This window comes from Podarcis raffonei, chromosome 5, assembly GCF_027172205.1.
Source record: "Podarcis raffonei isolate rPodRaf1 chromosome 5, rPodRaf1.pri, whole genome shotgun sequence".
Classification (NCBI taxonomy): Eukaryota; Metazoa; Chordata; class Lepidosauria; order Squamata; family Lacertidae; genus Podarcis; species Podarcis raffonei.
The window spans coordinates 50567617-50581410 of record NC_070606.1 but is presented as its reverse complement, the minus strand read 5'-3'; the positions used below and the strand labels follow the sequence as shown (position 1 = coordinate 50581410).

General features: G+C 41.0%; 1 protein-coding gene and 1 long non-coding RNA gene across 3 annotated transcripts in view; one reads left to right on the top strand and one right to left on the bottom strand.

Moving 5' to 3' along the window:
- Positions 1 to 165: 165 nt before the first annotated feature.
- HSPA12A (heat shock protein family A (Hsp70) member 12A) overlaps positions 166 to 13794 on the bottom strand; it is a 47223-nt gene continuing 33594 nt past the window's right edge. For both annotated transcript variants that reach the window (XM_053389088.1, XM_053389087.1), the window contains exons 7-12: positions 12009 to 12180; positions 10317 to 10403; positions 10079 to 10183; positions 8443 to 8701; positions 7749 to 7852; positions 166 to 7422 (exon numbers count right to left, since the gene is read on the bottom strand). In XM_053389088.1, the coding sequence (XP_053245063.1) occupies positions 6788 to 7422; positions 7749 to 7852; positions 8443 to 8701; positions 10079 to 10183; positions 10317 to 10403; positions 12009 to 12180 (1362 nt within the window). In that variant the 3' untranslated portion in view covers positions 166 to 6787. The remainder of the gene's footprint in view (positions 7423 to 7748; positions 7853 to 8442; positions 8702 to 10078; positions 10184 to 10316; positions 10404 to 12008; positions 12181 to 13794) is intronic.
- LOC128414205 (uncharacterized) lies at positions 171 to 10384 on the top strand. The gene is made up of 2 exons (XR_008330608.1): positions 171 to 264; positions 10251 to 10384. It is a non-coding gene; the product is annotated as an uncharacterized LOC128414205 (long non-coding RNA).

Here is a 13794-nt window from a genome sequence, read left to right as displayed (position 1 = left end):
TCATCCACACACGTGCAGGGAACAGAGAGGCTTCCGGAGCGTAGCTGCGATGCACAGGACTAGGATCATCTGTACAAGAGGCCTTCCTTTCTGCTGGATGGTGCATCATGTTAGAAATAACTTTTAACACAGGAGCCATAAATAATCAGCAGAAGACATCTTCCCTCACAGTTTACTGTGTTTTATTTGACACTTTTTGAAGAGCACAGTACTCAGGAGATGCAACAGTGAAAAGCTGTGATCTGCTCCAGGACTTTAAGTGAGGTTTGTAGTCTTGCACAGGGAAGAAATTGAATGAGATTACAATGATCGGATGTTTATTTATTTTTTTACAATATATTTGATGAATTATCAAAGCAGAGATGAATATTGTAGCATTATGCCCAACAACCTTTACACAATGTGCTGTGGATTTTAAAGTGTGTAAATAATGCAGTTTTGCTACTGCAGTTACATCACTGCAAGAAAATTACATCTTTTAATAATATATTTCAACGCTTGTTTATTTGGATTACTGCAAGGTGCTTAGAGCATTGGTTGAGTTTTTTTAATAGCACTGGGATGGATCCAGTTTAAGACTACAATCCTATACCAACTTACCTGGCAACTCAACAGGGCCTACTTCTGAGTAAACATCTATAGTATTGCACTTAGTTGAATTTAGTTCCTTTTGAAATCAGTATGAAACATCTGTCATGACTTAAATCATGTCGCTTATTTCAATAGGAACTAAATTCAACTTAATCCACATCCAGCTCACAGTATTTTATAAACTCTGCCATCATTTTTAATTTCCAGGTTTATGGTAAGTTGCTTTGGTTTTCCATGATTGGGTTCAGATGGAAACTTCCAGAGAAAGCAAAGCAAGTTTTGCTGTCAGGGTAAAAGTTTGGGTCTCTGTAATATGGCACAGAGCAGAACCTTTCCCTTAAATTTCTATTGATCAAGATCTGTAAACAACAATCAACCAACCCTGCAGCAGAAAAAACATGGAAAAATTGTGTTTCTTACTCTCATCTGGCAAACATCTATCACTTTACCAGTTTCTACGGTACTTACAAGTGAACATTCATGTGCCACTTCCTTTAAATTTAGCATAGGGCTCATACAAAAGCCTGTAGGTATAGCATCACATTCTATTTCTAAAAGGTTCCCTTAGACACCAAACCTAATTTGCTATTATTTGGGAGAATAGGGATGGATTCTAAGTGGCAGAGAGCATGCCCAGCAAAATTATACTGCTTTTGGGGGGGCTGATGAAGATGGGGTGGGGGAAATAAGCTTTTTTAAAAATTATAAACCTCACAATAATAGCAACAGTGCTATAGCAGAGTTTTAAAAACTAGTTACTGAAGTCTGATTATATTTAAATATTCAGTACACATAACAGCCAGTTCAGTAGCCCAAACAGTACTTCAGCCAACATATTTGCAGTTGCCTTAGTTTCATGTACTTCAGAGGGATTCAGATGGGCAAGAATACAGCCTTAAGAGGTTGGTTTGCTGCATGATGTATTTCTAAGGAGCTGCTGCCATCCACGAGTTATCTCCCTTCATTGGCTGCAAGCACACTGAGCAAATTACATCAAGGGAATTAATCAGATCACTCACATACCTCCATCCGAAAGAAGTTCTTTCTTGTAAACCACTGTATTGCTATGCAAAATTTAGCTCACCTAGATTAATATAATTATCTTACTATCCAAGTGAAATAATATCCCTGTAGAAGTTTAGGGAACAGGATGGAAAACTTTAAAAGTTTGGTATGATAATTTTGTGGATAATTTATAGACCGAAATCTCAGGATTGCAGGTTTATAGCACTTTTAACCTGAAATGACAGCTATTTTGATAAGACATTCAAATGCGCTACTAATGCAGATATGCTAATACACATAATTTTTCTACATACTTTTGTTCACAGAAGAGAAAGCGTAAGAGGTTTTATAGTACACTTTGTAGTGTTCTTCCATACAGAAAGTGGAATCATGCTTCTAATAACAATGTATTAGGGAAACACCCCATATTTAAAAATATATAGATGCAATGGCTAAAGACAATTTAGTGAGAACATTTTCTTGAACGTATGCTAGAAAACTGAAGAATTCCACATTTAAAATTTGTCTGTGTGATGAAAAGGGAGTTTAACATTTTAAGAGCTGATTTGTCAACTTAAATATATAATGTAATCTGAGGACTGGCCATCTAATCATGTTTTGTGACTGGGAGAAAAGAAGCAAATGAGACTATCTCAGTTATGGAAATGAGAAAATGAGCAAGAATATAAAGATAGCATTCTGCTGTTGTAAAGGATCAGAAATGACTGACAGTTACAGAAATAATGGCTGGATAGTGTCTTAGGAGATTCTCACTACCAGAGATCAATTTATCTATATCCTTTTTGGATCCTCCTTGCCACCTTGGCAGTTTCCAGCAGTGGGGACTTAATAGTGTTTGGTAAGGATTTTGCAGGAGTCCCTGCGGAATGAAATCTCTTCCCAGTGCAGCACCTCCCAGCTGGAGACAATAAGGTGTTGGGTTACTGCTCTTTTGCTTATTGCTCACTCAGAGAAGGCAGGTGAACAGGGACAAGCTGCAAAAGGAAGCAGTGCAGCAGGGCTAGGAAGACTGGTAGTGGGATCCTTGGCCCTGGCAGGTGCTCCGTTATACCAGGCCCCTGTTCCTTTGATTGCGTGTATGTCGAAGATGCAACAACTTGAAACAATGCTTTTCCAAGACAACTGGGATTCTGGGAAGAGCCATGTCACAGAGCAAGGAAGCAGTCATGCAAGATGATCTTGTGTTGTATCTTCCAGGCAGCAATTGCCTATCAGAAGATGTAGCAGACCGAAAGGAGTCCAACACAATTAATATCAAGCAATCTTTTGCCATTCTAGCTTGCCACCCCTGGTGTTCTAGCTTATGACATATGCATTCTGTTCTAGTCTAGTAGGGGCCTGCACGGCTGGCAAATCACCAAGTCAAATGCAATGAACAGGCCATATTTTGTGGCCATTCTGGTACTTGAGAATCCCTCTATTTTTTAGAGTACCTGGCAGGCAGCAAGCTGCACTCTCCATATGTGGCCGGTGGTCTGTGTTTAGCCTGAATCTAGGAATAAAGAGATATCATTGAAATAAAACATACGGTTTGAAACTGGAGATCATTTGGGGTAATAAATGCCCCAAATGATCATCTAGTTTTCAGGTAGGAGAAGAAGACCTGATGTACAAAAGGCCTTTAACCATTGTCATTCCTATGCATTACGGTACTTCAAGTGGAACTGGGGCTGTTAAAAAGAATTCAAAACCCAAAGGTGTTTCTGTATGCTATTCTTTGCATAGCAAGAAGAGTGTGGGATTGTCTGACACTCTTCATGCTCCCCTCCTGTTATTACAAGATCATCATTGTGCATTTCATATCTCACCATCTTTAAAAGCCTATAATTACTGAAGCAGACTGTGAAACTATGTTATTTAAAATTAACCACTGAATGCAAATCAACAGAGGTAAAGAGCACTCTGTACAAGAAAATAGCACTTTAGAAAGAAAGCATCTGTACAATATTTAAATATTGTATATACATCACGTAATATTGTTCATAGCTCACCCAAAGGAGTTGCTTATTTGTAAACCATGGAAGGCCACACACACTTACACATACAGAAAAACAAATCGTTTGCCTTTAAAACACAGCAGACAGGATGAAAACAAAGGAAAGCCAGCATGCACACTTTCTAATTATTCAGTAGAATAATTATTTAAGGAACAGCAAGCTAGATACTGTGACTAGAATTATCCAGTCCATCCCTGTGATAGCTAATTCAGCAAAGCTTATTCACATTCTATCAGGGAATTATATAATGGATATAATGCAAATGGGGCCCCTTTAAAATTCTTCACTGAATTTTTAAGCATTTGCACAATGGCCCCTAAAACATAAGTGCCTGATCAATAATCTTACATTTTTAAAAGTAAAAAGGGTCTATGGCTTTTCACTCATGCATAGCTAACTGGAAAAGGGTGTAACTACACAATTACGGTAACGTTCTGGTGTGTTGGATGCATGACTGGGGTTCAGTGGATCACAATGTGTTTTCAAAATGTTGTGGGCGGGGAAATATGGCTGACCTTCTCCATCGGTGTTGAGGGTGTCTGGCTGCAAATCCAGTCTATCTGGAAGTGACTACATATCAAAAGCCCTGCATTGTGGCTTTAGACTGCATGGCATGGAAGCTGCCTCCAAGCTGCAAATTGCCAGTCTTGAAGGACCTGCAGCACAGAGAAACGTATTTCCCCCAAGCCACCTCTAATCACATTTGGTATGTAGTAATGGCAGAACTGCAGGCCATGTGCAAATCCAGGAAATGGTTAGGTGGACGCAGCCACATCACACCACAGTTTAAAGCAACTTCTGTGTTGGGGGGATTTCTTATGTTCAGCTGCTCTAATTCACACCGGGAAGGGAATCTAGTTTGTTGCCTAAAGCTTTTGAGAGTTTTGAAGCTGGCAGCGCTCAAGATATGTGCCATGTTCCTTTCTTAGGTTGTGTGGGAGCAGGGGCAGGAGAGTCTCTCATTTCTTGGAGAAACAGTGTTCATGCTCCCTCTGCAGGCCAAATGCAATACAGCTGAACTTCCTGTCCTGCCTATATGTACAGTATCTCCTGGCAATTCACCCCCCCCCCAATAGATTTTAAGCTTCTTCCGGATGTACTTTATCACAGAAGCTGGTGAGGAGGAAAGCTGGAAATTGCCCACTTCATGGCTAATGTTTTTCAGGGCTGGGTATACAGTTACATCAATGGAAGAGAATGGGAAAGCAAGTACCGTATTTTTCGCTCTATAAGACACACCAGACTACAAGATGCACCTAGTTTTTGGAGGAGGAAAACAAGAAAAAAAATATTCTGAATCTCAGAAGCCAGAACAGCAAGAGGGATCACTGCGCAATGAAAGCAGCAATCCCTCTTGCTGTTCTGGCTTCTGGGTTAGCTGCGCAGCCTGCATTCGCTCCATAAGACACACATACATTTCCCCTTACTTTTTAGGAGAGAAAAAGTGGGTCTTATAGAGCAAAAAATACGGTATTTTGGATGCAAATGAATGACAGGTACAGTAACCAACTACTCTCTATAGAGTTGTGGATATAACAACCTGTTTTCTTTTTTCCTGATGAATCATTCTAAATAACAATAAGCATTTTATATAGTTCTTTCATGAACAGGTGAAATAAGTTGGCCCTGTATAAAGGTATCCCTTTTCTTTTACTGGATCTCACTTTCTAGGACCAACACAGTATATATTTCCTGTTTCTTAACAAGTATGAGAGAGGCAATGAAAATGGCTTCTTGCTTTCTCCAACCTGAGAATAGAGGTGCTTTCTGGGCAGCTACTGCCACCATACCCCTTCATTTCTTTTGCATGAGGTCTGCCCAACAGCTAGCTGGAAGTATGTTTTTTTTTTAAAAAAAAAATCCCTACCTATCACATAAAGTCCCAAAGTAAAATATGAGGTGGGAGCTCTTAAATTTGTAAAAACTGTTGAAAAGAAAGACTTTTAAAAAACTTCTCTTTCCAATGAACAAAAAAGAAGAAATACTCAAATACTTGGGCTGCAATGTTAATGGCTAATCCAGGGAGAGCCGTTCAGATGTCGTTGGACTGTAACTCTCATCATCTCTGACCATTGGTGATCTGACTGGGACTGGTGGAAATTGGAGGGCTACAGGTTCCCCTATTCCTGGATTAATCAGGTTAGATTAAAACTTCGGGTAGATCCACTGGAATCATTTCACTTAATCAACTAGCCTGTGCCATTGATTCCAGTGGGTCTGCTCTAGATATCGCAAAGTCTGGATCCAACACATCGTTTTAAATACAATGTGTATTTATACAAGCTACTTATACAAACTGCAGGTGGCAAACATCATCCTTTTCCCCTTCACCTAAAAAGGGTGTGGCTGTCCTAAGATGAGATTGTGTATCATATCTGCTAATTTGAAATGTATGCTCCTTGCATTACTTAGTGAATGTTTTGCAGATTTCATTGATTCCTTTAAATGGGCTGCAGCCTTAACAAATCTGCTTTGTGGCTTGGAAGTTTGCTAAAACAGAAGCAAAAGCCACCAGAAGCAGTCATCATATATTCCCAAGAAGTAAATGTACTTTGCCTGGGTGGTAAGTGCTGTTTTTTCATATTTTACAAAGAAAGGCTAGATACTTCACCCCTAGCACTCGTATCAAAGCATATAAATAAGAGAGGTCTGGTTTTAAAACTGCTAAAGACCTATAAATCTCCACTGACAATTAACAGCAGCACTTGAGAGGACCACTTTAATTTAGGGCTGCAGTGATGACCTCCTGCTGTCCAAAGCAGACTTGTTGGTATCAGTGAGACAGCTTGCCATTTGCTGTATTAGGGTCTTCAATGTAGGACCATGAATATGAGCTTTGACATTTTGGGCCCCAAATACAGCACATGTGGAATACTTCCAGTAAAACGATTTGTTTTCCCAATCAAGAGGGCAGTGATATTTCAACGACTAATTCTCACAATGCATTTAGCCATTTTGGATTATTCCGTTCATGTTTAGCACCTGATAACCATGTAAATTTCGGATTCCTGAACAGATAATTTTGAGAACAACAACAACAAAAATGCCTGACGTTTCCCTTCTAATGGTTCTCTCCTTTTTCCGTCTGGCTGAAATGCAAGTCCATTCTGGTGACGCATGAAAAATGAGAGAACAGAGTGTTGGACTAACAGGTGGTGGGCAGAGGAAGAGCATTAGTAGTTTAGGAAATCAATACCAGCTTTGACACTTTTAGAAGTGGCAACGTCAATTGCCATGGCTTTGATCTCAGTGTCCCCAAATTGCATTAGTGTTTTGATCTCCCTCCTGCTTGGCGCGGACGTATCAGTTCCTGTGAGATCCAGGCGCAGAGTGCCACACTTCTTCACCCCTGGCTCAGTAATGAAACTGACGTGGTCATGTTCCGAGCTGTAGATGTTGATCACAATGACCAGCTGCGAAGGCTTGGCAGGTGTATAGCTGCGCGACACAGTCTCCCCAAGAGCCACCGACTGGTCAGCAGAAATGAATTTGTCAAAGACATCCGTGCACCAGCGGGTGCCATCTTTAACTAGCAGCTTTTCTGCAGGGTGCTTGCCCTCCACGTAACGATTCAGGACTCCTACCCCGTAGGTCAGGGGAGAGCGGCGCACTTTAATGACAGCCGGATCCAGACCAAATAAGACTGCTCCTTTGAGGATCGTGAGCCCCACATCCTGAGGAATAATGATTCGGCATTTGGAGCCAAAAGCATTCTGGATAGCTTGCTGTAGTAGCGGAGCTTCAGCAAATCCGCCCACCAGGAAGAGGAACTTCACATTAGTTACTTCCGGCTTTTCAAACAAATCACCTTGGTGGAGAGGAAAATCCACATGGTCAGAATAACAGTAATACCTTTGCAGGTATTAAGAGAACACAATGACAAATGACAGGAAAACTCACTAAATGGAGTGAGAGGAATCCAGTATGATTCACAGAATAACATTGTGAAGGAATCAAAGTAGGCTAGGTGCTCTTCAGATCTAGAATGTTGTATCCAACTAAGTTCTACTCACTTGGCATTCTTGGCCACTGTTAGTTCTCCTCAGAGTAACCCCATTGACTAAGTTAGGTCTGTTCATGTCAGTGGGTCTTTTAAAAGTCCTTAAGACATTCAAATACACCCTTAATACTTACTGAGGTGTTGTATGATTTCATCAATGGTAGGCTTGAAGAGAGCATTCATTGCATCAGGACTCATCCTCAGCATTCCTTGTGATGACCACTTCACAAAATCTACACTGTAAACAGGACATGATAAGAAAGTTTGCTTTTAAAAGAAATGCTTTTTAATGAAATGCTGCTCACTTAGCAAAAATAATGTTACTAACTCAAGATGTTTCAAACAGCTGGAAATGAAAGGATTCCAATGTCACATCCTCACTATGTAACCAATGAGATTTTTTTATTTACATTAGCTAAGGCCATGATAAATAGAACACCTTCATGCAATGGGAGAGTAAGTGGGAGACCACCCATGCTGAAGAAAAGGCTGCTTTGGTTTGCCTTCTGTCAGTTTTTTATGTCTACCATGATGCTCAGGTGCCAACCAAAAATGCTTTTGTTTTAAGAAAGTTGACCCCTGAGATATTGTAGAATTTGTTTTAGAATTTGTTTGGGGGTTTGTTTGGTTTTTTTTTTTGGTATTTTTATCTTTGATGCCTCAGGCCATGAAGCAGTTTGTAAATTTCATACAATAGAATGCCATCTCCTTCACATATTGCCAGGAATGAATTTTCTTCAGTCTTACTTGGACTGATTATTCCTTTTTTGCGTGTGTGACAATGAACACAAGAATCTCTTTGGATTCTGTTAACTTAAAAGTACTTACTTGCTTTTCCTTAAGGCGTGTTCCACACTGTGTCCTCGAAATTTCTTGTAGTAGTCAATGAACGAGAAAGGCAGGGTGATGTTGAGTGGATTAGTCCGATCTGGTGCTGCCGCCCTTTTGCGTGATTCAAACGCTATCATCAGATCAACCCAGGCAGCAGGCCGCTTGATCTTAAATTGTTCAATAAAATCTTCTCCAAATATTTTACACAGGAGTCTTTCAAATTCATAGTCTACCCCTAAGGAACCATGCGGCCCACCTGCATCAGAGACCATTAGAACCATTAATCAAACATATCACTTAAGGAATGATGCAACCAACATATTTTAAATATTGCATGGGCATTGCGATATGCTCTCGAAAATCAAGCCATAGAAAAACATACTGAGTGCAGCTGAGGCAAACTTGGAGCTGCAATCTTAAATACACTTAGTAGGGATTAACTTCTGAATTCAGGGAGGTGATTACTGAGTAAGCAACCTCAGGAGGAGCATGTCATAAGCAGAATTCAGATACATGGGTGGAATTCAACTAACTGTTGCTCAGAGGAGACCTACTGAAATTAATAGACCTAACTCAGCCATGTTCAATCATTTCAAACACCCTATGCGTTTGCTTGGAATCCATGAACTTCTGAAGTGGAGAAGCTTCCTATGGAGTGCGCACTTAAAGACACGAATATGTAACTAATGTACTATGTAGTCTGGTCCAGGCACACAATTTTAATGTACTATTTATAATCTACTCCCCCTTTCCTGAAGTTCCTATTTCTTGTCTTCTGGCTTCAACTCCTCCTAAAACTTCAAAACCTCCCTCCTCTCTTTGATTACCAATGCTCTTTGCCTTTCCTGAAAAACTGATGGGGGAAGCATGTTAAATAAAAAGAAACCAATGTAAATTTACTTAACACCTGAAAGACTGGCTCCTTCCATAAAACACTTCTCTGGTATTACGATCAGCAGCGGAAGCCCTCTTGGTTGTTCTTCCAACCTCAGAAGTTTGGTGTGTAAGGTCTGGGAAAGGGCATTCTTTGTGGTAGCCCCTAAGTTATGAACATCCCTCCCCTCAGACACCTTCCCTATGCAGTTTTCAGCTAGCTTTGGACACCTGAGATGTGTGTTTTCAGGACCCACCCTATTCCTGTGACTGTGATTTGTTTTAACTATTTTTAATATTGATTTTTAGATTACTGTAACCTGCTTCAGAATCTGCTGGTAAAGGGTGGGTGGCGGTGATGATAACAACAACAACAGCAACAACAACAACATCATAATCTGCTTGTTCTTGGTACAGAATCAGAGTTCCCTTGGTACAGAGCATACATATGTCTGTGAACATTGCCATGAGTTCATTTAATAACAATGAAATTCAGTGGTGGGCTGCATGATACAGAACCACCACTCACCTGACCTCCGGTTGGTTGTTTATCAGGAGGTAGAGAGGCGAGGCAGTGGCGAGTTCAACACGGTGCAAACACACCAGCAGAGCCAATCTGGCACTCCTGTTGGTGTGTTTGGCAAGCAGTAGCTATGTGACCCACCAGAGCACAAGTGAGCAGCACTGCCCTGCCGTGCTGCCCTCTACTGGTTAAATGCAGATGTTCTACAATGAGTAGGAGTGAAGAATGCAACTTCACCTGTTGCCTTGTAGAGTTCCTTTAAGTGTCCTTCAGGTAACCTTATCTGGTGGACTGTAACATCAACTGTCCCTCCTCCACTATCAACAACTATGTAACGGTCGCCTGTTAATACAAGAGGAATCACAAGCCATGTATTAGAGTCAAATGATATAACTACATTTTTGAGCAGATGCTGCTGCTGACAGGTCTAACCAAAAGGCAGCAAGGGCCAAGGTGCCTCAGGAAAGGACACTACCTTCTTCCAACTCGGACCAGATCTCTCCTATGACATTTTCAACCATAAAGGTGCGGCTTTGACGGTTACGCCGAATGTGTTCTTTAGCTAGAGGATGACAGAGACAAAACACTAATTGTAAGAAAGCATGAACAAGTTGGATGTGTACCCCGCAGACCGCAAAATGGAAGAACACTGAAAGCTGGCTAGTCATCATATTCCTGAGCACCTGTCCTAATGTTTTGGGGATAAAAGCCATGACCCCAACTCACAGACATTCCTTTAATTCTTACAACAAATTGGTTCTAAACAGGACAGTGGTAGCAGCTAAAGGCTTTTAACTGAACAAATCACAATCTCTGTTGGGATCCTTGTTGGTTCTGAATAAATCACAATTCTGCCAGCAGAGGGCGCATCAACACAGAATTTGAAGTCTGACTAAATTAAATCTGTATTCAGGGATAGTACTTGTGATATGAATATATATATATTTAGAGGTGATCAGGTGTGTTACCAATTTTGCAAATATACACAGCGCCAGGGACACTGTGTTCTCTGCAAAATTGCTTGCTGATTTTAAGACACACAAAAGTCATGGTAGCATAAAGGCAAACTCCCGTCTTCTATTTTGGTGGCCCATAAGAGAGTTGCATACGTTAAACAAACCATCTGTGAATTGGGGACTCAAGATATGCACATTGTTTGTTACGATCACTAAAAAAGAGAGAACAACTGTTTTAATTGCAAGCACTCTTTGTACTATGAATGAATGTGGCATCATAGTATACTTTAGATCAAGGAAAGCAACAGGTTGGAAGTTACTCTTTTAATATCATGCTAGGAGTAGCATATAACCACAGAATCGGAATGTCATGTACTCTAGTCCCTTGCTTAATGTACAGCTGTCCCCAGAAGTGCAGTCTTGCACAATTCCTGGTTGTTTTGATGGAACTTTCCCATGAGAATGTCTCAATGGATGTTCAAAACATTTGTTTCCCCAGTGCATGGAACAGGTAATCTGGAAGAAATAGTATTCTAATTTTATGCTCACACTTGTCAACAGAGATGTTATGCCGCACTTTGAATCCCTTTTAGGCAAGTGGCCTGTGTGCTGGAGCAGAGCCACCCACTCAAGGCTGGCATCACTACAGCTTACCCTAAACAGGGCTGGGGTGAGATGATGGCAAGGGGGAGGCTGTGCAGGCACATAGGTAGAGCCAGTGTGGTGCTCCTGCTGCTATGTCCAAGCAGCCCTGATCTGGCAGCACCCTGCCCCACCCCTGTCCAGATAAGCTACAGCCATACAGGTGTTGGGTTGGCTGCTCCTCCCCACCCAGCCTGACACAGATCAATTAACCTAAGCATGTTTCCATTCTCTTCCATTCATAAAATCAGCACGGGTATAGAATTCCCCTATCCATCTGGAAAACATTCTCAGAATTTTTATTCCACCTTTGGCACCAGCTCACATTTGATAACACAGTTCAGAAACACTTAAAACTGTGAAACAGCTGAAAAGTTTACACTTTAATGAGCCTGACTGGGTAGTTTCTATTGTTGGGCTGGCAATTACCTATCCAGGTTCTCCCAGTATGAAAATCAAGAGTTGGCCGGGAAATTTGGAAGACATATTGCTATGAAAGATTTTGGCAAGAAAGGGTGAGTAGAAAATTAGGTTGAGCACTAATCATAGCTCAATTAAATCAGCCCTACCTGGTGTAAAGCCAGTGGCAATGGTCTCACTTGGGTTATAACCATTGACAGGCCCTTTGCTGCTTAAGTCTATCATCTGATGAAGGCGGAGCTTCCTGCAGTAGATGGATGCAGCCTCTGGCTCCAGGGCAATTATGAGCTGCTCAGGGTTTTCTGGGGATGCCATTCCTGCCTGTGAATAAAGGAATCAAACAAGGAGGGGAGAGGAAATGATCAGCTGCCTTCACAGTGAAGTAGCTTTGTGAATCCTGAGGCTTTCATTCATTCACCTATGCTTCTTTCTTTTCACTTCTCATATTTTCATATGCTAAATATCATGGTTGGGGGGGAAGAACATCTAGTTCATTTCAAGGATTCATAGCTAGGAGAGATGCATGCACTTCCCCTACTGAATAGAATGACATAGCTGCATATGATATAGCAAGATAAACAAAAGGTATGTTAAAAAGAGTAAATTCATCTCCTTTTCAAGCATCTAGTTCAATTTCATGAAACAGTTTCCCCAAAAGAAACAGACAACTAGCTTTGGCTTCTCTGCCTCATCAGCATTAAAACACAATTACATTGCTCTCACACTCTTCCTAATTGTAAGGAATATAAAATGCCAAATCATGTAAAGTAAACCTAATCTGTTCTGCAGGTTGCCTAGTGCGATGGAAATACCTGGGCTGCTAACATAACAATCCTATATGCGTCTTATTATATAGTTTATTAGGGCTTATTCCCAGATAAGCAGGTACAGGATTGTAGTCTAAAATACCTGCTATATTCCTGGGTATCTTAATTTTCTAGATTCTGTGCTAGCCAATAATACTTTCAAAAACATAACCATGCACTTGTGAATGCTAGACACTTTCCTGCCAGAGTTATGCACACTGAATTCACAGACCTAATCCTTGAATGCTGAAGATTCTATGTATCTAGGGTTGCAATCATATACCCACTTACTTAGGAGTAAGCCTTACTGAAGTCAATGAGGATCACTTCTGTGCAGATATACAGGACGGAACTGAAGGAAGACTTGGCATCTGAAATACTGCAACTTCTATCGCTATTGTTTTTTAAAGAGAGTGTAAAATATTCATAGCATGGCATCAGATAATGCTGTATGACACCAACGCACACAGATTTCCTGATTTAGTTTTCCTTCTTTGCAGTGCTCATTGCTTGCCATGCTCCATTCAGGTAGAAATAGTTAACCCTAGAGAGGGGAGTAGCAGGCTATTTTTTCATGGAAAAATGAGAAGAATCATGCCTCTACATTTTGCTTCATAACACAGGTTCTACAGATAATTGACACTTAATTTTAAAAGAAAGCTGGGGATATGGAGATCATGGTTCACTGGGAGCTGGAGACCCAACTGCCCCATGCTCTTTCCATGGATCCCCATGGTCTGACCTCGTAAGGCCCCTTCCACCACTGAAACCCTCAGCAGCCCTTGACATACCACCAGCGGTAGAGGTCAAGGTGGGCTTGGAGAAGGCTTGGACCCAACCCCCACCCTGAAACAGTAAGAAACATACACAAGCCCTGGAGCTGATGTATGCATTTCAATTGGAAGCCAAGGAGAGTGATCATAAAACCTAAAAAGGAATCCCCTAGATAGGAAAATACCATGACACTCTCTGGCCATGTCCCCAGGAGTGCTTTGGGTATTAGTTCTCCTCTGATCTACCAGTAAGGTTGTTATGTAAGCACTGTACAGTGCACATAACCGTACACATTATTTACCGGCACATAGATAGTGTTTTATAAGATTATTCTGAGCACAAATACTATTTGCAA